This window comes from Aspergillus novofumigatus (genome assembly GCF_002847465.1).
Source record: "Aspergillus novofumigatus IBT 16806 chromosome Unknown P174scaffold_54, whole genome shotgun sequence".
NCBI classification, from domain to species: Eukaryota; Fungi; Ascomycota; class Eurotiomycetes; order Eurotiales; family Aspergillaceae; genus Aspergillus; species Aspergillus novofumigatus.
Genome location: NW_020194327.1, coordinates 1 through 8,532, shown reverse-complemented (window position 1 = coordinate 8,532; position 8,532 = coordinate 1). Strand labels below are relative to the sequence as shown.

The 8,532-nt window shown below is 53.4% G+C and overlaps 5 protein-coding genes across 5 annotated transcripts; 2 read left to right on the top strand and 3 right to left on the bottom strand.

Moving 5' to 3' along the window:
* Window positions 1-2,756: 2,756 nt before the first annotated feature.
* Window positions 2,757-3,652, bottom strand: P174DRAFT_446598 (uncharacterized protein; the record flags this gene model as incomplete). Its single annotated transcript, XM_024828608.1, has 3 exons — window positions 3,292-3,652; window positions 3,060-3,106; window positions 2,757-3,037 (listed from the first exon to the last, which is right to left on the bottom strand). Coding segments are annotated over exons 1-3 (371 nt in total), but the record flags the coding sequence as incomplete, so codon positions are not given.
* An 870-nt stretch (window positions 3,653-4,522) lies between these two features.
* On the top strand, window positions 4,523-5,604 carry P174DRAFT_516643 (uncharacterized protein; the record flags this gene model as incomplete). Its single annotated transcript, XM_024832366.1, has 5 exons — window positions 4,523-4,604; window positions 4,659-4,724; window positions 4,802-4,953; window positions 5,154-5,429; window positions 5,475-5,604. 5 exons carry the CDS (start codon window positions 4,523-4,525, stop codon window positions 5,529-5,531), a joined length of 633 nt encoding a protein of 210 aa, XP_024676761.1. The 3' UTR covers window positions 5,532-5,604.
* Window positions 5,605-5,832: 228 nt separating this feature from the next.
* Window positions 5,833-6,321, bottom strand: P174DRAFT_426216 (uncharacterized protein; the record flags this gene model as incomplete). Its single annotated transcript, XM_024825364.1, has 1 exon — window positions 5,833-6,321. One exon carries the CDS (start codon window positions 6,319-6,321, stop codon window positions 5,833-5,835), a length of 489 nt encoding a protein of 162 aa, XP_024676760.1.
* Window positions 6,322-6,408: 87 nt separating this feature from the next.
* Window positions 6,409-6,846, bottom strand: P174DRAFT_436321 (uncharacterized protein; the record flags this gene model as incomplete). Its single annotated transcript, XM_024826008.1, has 1 exon — window positions 6,409-6,846. The coding sequence occupies one exon, from the start codon at window positions 6,844-6,846 to the stop codon at window positions 6,409-6,411; it is 438 nt and encodes a 145-aa protein (XP_024676759.1).
* A 581-nt stretch (window positions 6,847-7,427) lies between these two features.
* Window positions 7,428-8,532, top strand: P174DRAFT_446597 (uncharacterized protein; the record flags this gene model as incomplete). The annotated part of the gene is made up of 2 exons (XM_024828607.1): window positions 7,428-7,709; window positions 7,928-8,532. Coding segments are annotated over 2 exons (887 nt in total), but the record flags the coding sequence as incomplete, so codon positions are not given.

The following is an 8,532-nucleotide window of genomic DNA, read 5'->3' as shown; positions in this document are numbered from 1 at the left end:
AGAATAGCACCATCGACACACCCCGATCTTCCGCCAAGGTTTCCTCGGCTTGTTTGATGAAGCGCTGCATCTTTTCAGGAGCGGCACGGTCGGTCGCAGAGGCGGGGGCTGAACACGGGACAAAACCTCGAGAGCCTCGGACGGACGTCCCAACGCAGTCAGAATGCGGGCCAGACGATACATGATCTTGGAGTTGTCGGGATCCAGCTCCAGTGCGCGCTCGGCATCTTCTAAAGCTTCGAGGTAGCGGTTGGCAGAGAGATATGCCGCAGCCCGGTTGGAGAGGTAGATGGAGGAACTGGGGTTGATTTCAATGGCTAACCAATTAGCCTTGTGGAATACTCTAGATATGAAAATGCATACTCACCTTTGGTGAACTCTTCAATTGCGCGATTGTAATTTCCGTCTTGAAAAATTTATTGCCCGCCAATTTAAAATGTGTCGGCTTCGGCGACCGAGCCATTGGACTTGTGCGGCGGCGGGGTTAGGAGTCCGGTCAGTCTGAGCGCCTGTTCACACCATTGGTGTTCTGGGAAAGGAGAGGCAGGCGAAATCGATATCCATTGAACTTCGATCGGCGGCGCAGAAGCCATGGCGGATAAACGACGTAAGCTCGTCGGGGGAAGATTCAAAAGGATGAAAGTCGGGATCGCGGGAGTAAACGATCGAAGGTGGGAGGATAGCCGTGGAGGTAGGGAAACTGAACCTCGCAGCGGAGGCGTCCTTGGACGAGGAAGATTTGGATTTAGCGGAGGTCTGAGATCTCGACTTGGATTTTTGGACGATCTCGAGGAGTGAGAGGACGGTGGATGAATGGATGATGTGAGGAAGAGGAACGGGAGTCGGCGGTGGGTGTGGATGGAGAGCGAAGATGAGGATGATGACTGGGGTTGTGGCGAGACGAAGAAGTTGAAGTCGAGGACGACCGAGAAGGAAGAGTCTCCGTCGATAGAGGAGGACTTTTGGCGATGAAGTCTTCTTCGAATCCTCTTTGGAAGAAGTGGATCGCTTGGATTTGTGACGGGCAAAGAGTTGAGGAAGAACCATCTCTTTTTCTTCTTGCGGCGTTTTCCTGTTTCTGGTCTTTTCCTGGTTATGAAAAATTGCAGTCGCTGATTGCTGAGCGTATCGGAATGTCAGCGAAGGCGGTGGAAATGTTTATCTTGATATTCTTCCGCTGGTATACTGGGTGAGAGGAGGCGATAGTGAACAATATAGAGATGGGAGGAAGAGATCAAGAAAAATATCAGATATCCAAAATCAATTCACGGTGTTTTCACAGGATCGTGAATGCGATGTGGTTAGGAGGAGAAGGATGCATAATAGAAATGTTGATGCTGCTGATGCTACAGTCATGTGCTCTCAGTACTGTGTTACCTTGTGTGGTGTAGCAGAGAAGTGAGAGAGCTGTCAATTCATCAACAATATTAGCAGAGAGAAGTTTAATATATTAATGATGACTTGTTATCTTCTCAATTGTCCTCTCTGGATTATATCTATCTATCTTGTGATCAATCCTCTACCCATTTACTTGGCTCACAGAGAAAACCAGGAGGCTGGTAAAAGTGATCAAGTGCTGCTGCTGGCTTAGCGTGCATTTGTGGAAGCTCGTCGATTGTTCGTGGACGGGACAGAAGTACTGGCATTTAGCTACGATTCTGACGCAAGTAGAGTCAGTCTATCTACGCAGTCCTCGAGATGAAGAGCCTAGACAGGCCGACATTGTTTGTCCATTTACTATGTTTTAAACAGAGGGTATTCCATCTTCCATTGCATGAGAATGATGGACCATCTGCAAGTAACAGACGATCTAGACTAACTACTAACTATCTAGATAGTGCTGTGACAGCATTTGAAGCATTGACTACTGGCGAATCACCCACTGGCCCAAGCGCCACAAGCGAGTCCCAGGTCGACACGTACCCGATCCTGTGGCTTCGATGGGTGACCCAAAGGTTTGGAATGGAGCACGGCATTATGGTTAGTACTCAGATTTGACCGACATTTCGAATCAGAATAAATCATTCCCTGGACCCTCCTGATCCCCAGTCTGTTCTTTGGTTATGGCCTCGTTTCCACCGCTGCTGGAGAGTCGTTCGGAGTTGCTGGACCATTCTCGCACTGAGATTCAGTTCGTCCAATATGGATGCTGCTCTGCTTTGCGAATGGCTTCAGCCATTCTAATTTTAGTTGTATCTCTTGCTTCGAGAGCTTAAGGATCTGTGGTGTAATTAATCGCTGTGTGGTAATCGCGCACCAGCTCTGTCACGGTTGCGCGGCGCCCATACGAGTGATTTTGCCCTCGTCTTTTTCAATATGCTGGATTAGCTCTTCAGACACTCGTTGGGCACTCTTTTCCAGGATTTGGCACCTCGGTCGACAAATCAGCGGAAGCCTTCTCTCTTCCTCTAGATTCAAATGACGGGCTTTTGAGCGCCAGAGACATTTGGACTTCAGTGACAGAAATGTCATCGGTCTTCGTACAGATGAAGGTTAAACTATCGCATATGCAATCGAAGATCATCTGCGACTTGAGATGCTTGTTGACCAACGACTGGGCGATCTTATTCATCCACAGCTCTGTTTATGGGCGCCACGATCCAGTGGGCCGCACAGCGCTTCAGATAGTCGTCTGCGACAGCGACACGAGCAGCGTTTTGAGTCATACAGGCCAGGAAGATCCACCAGGACCGCACCGGTTGATAGCGCCTGGGCTTTGACCTACAAACGGACTGTCTTGATAAGCGGCCAAAGACCTGCGTCCTTTCGGGCTGTTTCCGCTCTTGCTGTCGATGTAGGGCTTGAGCTTGTCTGCAAGCATCCGAGGGTCGTCTTCCTCGATCAAGAACGAAGATCCCAGCAGCTTCGCGATGCGCGGATGGCCAAGCAGCCTTCCCATCGTGGTATCTGCGATATTCCCGTTATCGAGTTCGGCATACACAGCCTTGATTTTCTCCCTGGTAGTCTTGATGGCGTTTATATCCGGATTCTCGTCCAGCATCTCATGGCACATGATCTCTAGCTCTCGGTTCCACTCCTCAAGCTGGAATAAAGTGAACCTCCGCTTTGTATCGCCGAGGGCCGTCATTATAAGCAACCTCGGTGGCTGCAACGCATAACAGTTCGTTACCAGCATCCCCTTCTCATCAATGATCGCATTGATGAGGGACGATTTTGCCGGCGCCGTGGCCAAGTCCAAGCAGTCCCACTGATAGCGTCCCCCCAGTCCGTATCTCCGGTCGGGACATGGATCTGGTTGAAAACACCGAGGAGTCCTGAGCGCAGCCTTACCTTTCTTTACAGCCGCTTCCAGAGCAGAAACGGGAGCGGCCATGTCATCACCAGGATGGGATTCCCGCTCTGCTCCACGCGGCCATCGGCTCTCTCGTCGGCCTCCTTGACACTCAGTGTTTCGTGGCACATGGCCAGTTCCGAAGAGAAAGGTGGACCTCCATTCCTACGATCGGCAGTCAGATTCAGTCTGGGGATGAGCTGGTGGCAGAAGCCCTGCCTTGGTGTTGATCTTGCTCAGTGATGGACCATGCTGGGCGGTTTGTTCAGCTGTGAACCTGGAACTCTACTTGCTGCCTGCTGCATACTGCCAGTGATAGTAGTGTTCATATTGTTGTAAATGTATTCCGTAGACGTAGATGTAGATTGTAGCTGTAGCTGTAGATACAGGTGAGATAGGGTTATAGAGTGCCACGTGTTCAGCAATAGAATAGATTAGTTTGATATAGAGGTAGTAACACTTTATCATCATGCACGTATGATTCATGTGTCCTTTTTATCTGTGGTGAATTGAAACATAGGGGTAAGTGACTACCATAGTTCTTACAGGAGTTTCACAAAGAATGGGATAGTGAATCACTTGGAGTACTTACGGAAGTGGGACTGAGCGAATACTGAGAGGGCATCAGGGTTCGTATATGGTTGTAGATTACCTAGGAGATGCGCTGACCTGGAGGTAAACTAGGTATAACATCATTCTGTTCCTTGTGTCTAATATCTCTCTTTCCGGGTTGCTGGTATGGAGTGATTGTACAGTTGAGTCCATTGTACTCTTGGAAAGCATGCTCTTAATCTGCTATTGCTCTTTCTGTTCAGTCTTTTCAGCAGTGCATCCTCTCTTCCGTTGGAACTAGCATTTCCCCTGAGAAAATACCTTGGTCTTCTTGCGGCTTGCATACCTTCAACTGAGTAGGAGTTGCGTTTAGTATGTTTGGTGTATGATAGCTTAACTTTAGAGGTAAGGCCTGTATGACATAAGCTGCCACAGTCCGGTTGTTGTGAGCATCACAAGCCAAGAACTTCGCCGAACACACACCGCGACGTCATCCTAGAGATCTTTCTTCATCCACCACTGCATTATAGGGGACACATGATGTTGTGGACTAGTTCCTATCTTCAGCGTTGATTGTATAACATTTCACTTTCTTGCCTTCAAGTTCCAGTTTCGTCCTGCCACAGAAAAAAAAATAGAACGAAAGATTTTCGACCGCAAGACACATAGACCAGCAAGATGGCTTCACGAGAGCGATCACCCCCTTCAACTGCATCTACCACCACAATTGCGGCCTCCAAACGACAGCTCTTCTGGTATCGTATCCAGTGACCTTACTTGTGGGATCGCGTCTTTTCCATCCTTTCTCCCACAGCCCGAGGCTCCCGACAAAGCCGTTACGCGCGTCCCGCCTCTCTGGCACCCTCCATCGGCCGCCAACGTGAACCTTTCCCCTCCAAACCCGGTCAACTACTTCGCTCGCAAGGATAACATCTTCAATCTCCTACTTTGGTCAAGTTGGCTGGCTCTGGACCACGCTCGCCTTCGTCTCCCTGCTCGTTTCTCAACCCGCCTACAGTGCCCCTTCCGCACACCAACCGCGCCGACTCGCCCAGGCCGCCCTCCGATACAGCCTGGCCACGCTAGTGTGGTTACCTAGCCACACAATGGTTCTTTGGCCCCCGATTATCGACGCGCAGTTTTTGTGATTACGGGCGGGAAATGCGAGCGCGTTGTGGCGGAGACGTCGGGAAACCCGGCGGGTGGCTGTTGCGCAGGCGGGGTCTGGTTTCTGCGGGTCTGGAGAAGATGTTTACGGCGGCGGCTTGTAAGGCAGCTGGGGGGTCGTGGACGGGGGCCATGATGTGAGTGGGCATGGTGTTGTATGCTCGTGCTTGCGACGTCGATGCTGGTTTTTGAGGCTGTCGGGGCAATGAGGGCCGTTTCTGCGGGGGCGGAGGGTGATAAGAAGGTGGATGGGGAGGTTGATGGTCAGAGTGAGGGTGAGAAGGTTCAAGTTCAGAGTGAGGATGAGCAGGGGAATTGGATGCGGACTTGGTCTTTACGGTTGGTTGGGGCTGTTGTGGGTTTGGGATGGTGGATGCTGTTCATGACCTCGATTTGGTTCCACACGTGGTTGGAAAAGGTATGTTTTCTTATCCGGAAGAGAGTCATGCATGCTAATGCGTAGTGGTCTGGGCTGCTGATTGCTCTTGGGACGGTCTACGTTGTATACGTCTTGCGTTGAATGTGCCGGCTGGAGGGATATCGTTGGAATTCCTGGACGTATACAGAACGACGATAGGTATGCATGCTAGACTTTCTGTGTACGAGTAGGGACATCTTCTTCGTTTCATTCTGTGGCATTGGCAGTAGTACTACTCTGAACTGCAACCGTGTACACTCACGCATTCTCTTTGCCTCAGCCTACTGTTTTCTGGAACTTCTCGTGTTCTCAGGACCTCAGATTTCACCGCTGCGAAAGGCTGCACCTGCTGTTCAGTTTCCTCAGTCTCGTTTGGCTGTTGTGTTTGCTCACCTCCATGGAATCAACGCGCGCCGCATTGACCAGACTCCGACGCTGATGGTCGCAGTATCCGTCCGGCGTCACGTCGTTGCGAGAGACATTGTCTCATGTACGATGCCCAGGCCGCGATTGTGTGTGGTGCTATAGCGGATCGACCATTGGAGGTCGGATCCGCTGTTGTGTTGGTCGCGTTGCGTGTGTGGTCGCTTCTCAGTTGGTCTGTTCCGCCTGGCACTGGATGCCTCATACACGTCCCTGAATACTCGCGAAACGCCACGCCGGTACTTGATATTGGTCGTTCTCGAGGTATGCGGTTGACCTCAAACAGATCATCTGTGTCCATCAGCTTCATCCTCCAAGCAACAACGACAAGAATACAAATCTGCTCAAAGCACCGCCCCGCAACCTCGCCGCCCAGTCCTCCTTCTCCGAGAAACCAATGCGCCGTCCACAGCGTCATCCCCAGGTCCAGTGGATCACTCGACACAAAAATGCTGCCCTTCCGCTCCATCACGCGCTTATAGTCCGCATTCCCTCAGCCAGCACCGCCCTCCACGCTGCTTCGCCGCCCCTGCAGCAGCCGAAACACCACGTACCATCAATGGGGTCCAAATTTTCCCTCGGAAGCCACCAGCGGCGCCGACAAATCCATCGCCATCTTCCAGACCATCCGCGGCCGCGCAGACTCACGGTTCACAAAGAACGGCGGGTGGATCGCCTTGGCCAGCGCCACTGCCTGCTCGTTGTACGCCGGATCCCCCGTCGCCAGCGACAGCCGGTTCAGCGCAAACATCCACACTGTCAGGTAATGGTGGTACTGGCCGTCCGCGTCCGGGCCGCGCTCGTCCATCTTCCCGATGCGCAGCCCGCCGCCGAGCGGGTTCTCCGCCGTCGCGCCGGGCAGCCGTGCCTTGCCGTCGCGTGTGGAGCCTAGCACCTCGTGCACGGTCTCCACGACCCGCCGCGCGAGGACAAGGTACCGATCATCGGGCGCTTGGGCTGCTTTCGCGAGCGACTTTTCGTATTCGCGGTGCATGGTTATCAGGGTGAGGACGCCGAAGGCGTCGGTCCAGAGGTAGCGGCCGCGGTGGCCGCCGGAGTTTGGGGGGGGGTCCAGGCGGGGTCTGGGATGGAGGAGAAGCTGCCGTAGAGGGATTCGACGGCTTGTTGGAAGCGGTCGAGGCGCGGGGAGGGGCTGCTTATGGGGGTGGCCATTGAGAGGGTGCGATTTTGTGCTTTTGTTGTTATTGTTAGTACTCTAGCTGATAGGGATTTAGATCTAAATATGGGAAAGACTCTGCGGAGACTATTCATTGCTTATTGCGAGAGATTTGGATTTATTATCTACAGGGTTTACACGATATAATATGCGTTGTTTGAGGTTCTTTGGTACCATATGCTGCGGTGAAGTCATGATGATAGAGAGCTGACGAGGAGGTGATTTCATTCGCCGCCTGGCCACCACTAGTATTAATATCTTGAGTATTTAGTAGTCGAGGCGCGCATATCCGACTCCTTGCCATCGACAATGAACTGATTAATGCAGTTTGTTCATCGATTATTTACTCGCTCTCGGCCCATGATGGCGCAACTCCAGCAACTTTTCACCGAGGCAGCCCAGCCGCTGCCCCCATCTCGGACCCCAGCTTCGGCTCGCATTTTGATGACTTCGGAAATTACAAGGTCGTGCTACTAGGTGACGGTAGCCATGGCACGTCGGAATTCTACGCCGCGCGCGCGGGGAATAACCAAGCGGCTCATCGAGCAGCATGGGCACACGATGGTGGCCTCGAGGCGGACTGGCCGACGCTGAGGCCATCGATCGCTACGTCCGCCAGCGTCCCGGCCCTAAGGCGGGCATTTGGTGGCAAGGCTCGCGACCTCCGAGCCCTTCAACGGGTTTCCCACCTGGATGTGCGCAACCGCGAGATGCAGGATCTCGTCCGAGTGGATGCGCGACCGCAATTCCAAACTGCCCGACGAGAAGAAGGCCCGGGATCTACGGCTTGGATCTCTACAGCATGGGCGCGTCCATCCGCGCCGTAATCGATTACCTTGGACCGCGTGGATCCCAGCCGCCGGCAAGCGAGGCTCGCCGCCGGTACGGCTGCCTCCAGCCCCTGGGTTGGACGAACCCTCCGCGTACGGGCTGGCCTCCGCTCCGCGGGATGGAGGACTGCGAGCGCGGGGTGCTGCAGATGCTGCGCGACCTGCTGGACAAGCGGCTGCAATACGCGCAGCACGATGTGCGCGACGGGGAGGAGTTCCACAGCGGCGAGCAGAACGCGTTTGTCGTCCGCGACGCGGAGCGCTACTACAAGGCCATGTACTACAGTTCCGCCTCCTCGTGGACACTGCGCGACACGCACATGTTCGACACTCTGCGACGGCTGTTCCGGCACAAGCCCGCTGACGCCAAGGCCATCGTCTGGGCGCACAACTCGCACTGCGGCGATGCGCGCTATACCAGCATGGGCACGCGCCGCAAAGAGGTCAATATCGGTCAGTTGATCCGAGAGAATTTTGGCCGCGAGAATGTCGCAATCCTCGGATGTGGCACGCATACTGGCACCGTGGCCGCCGCCCACGAATGGGACGAGGATATGCAGGTAATGAAGGTGCGGCCGTCTCGTGATGATAGCTGGGAGATCATCGCCCACGATACGGGAATCCCCAACTTTGTGATTGATCTGCGCAAGGAACACCTCGATCCTGCTTTGCG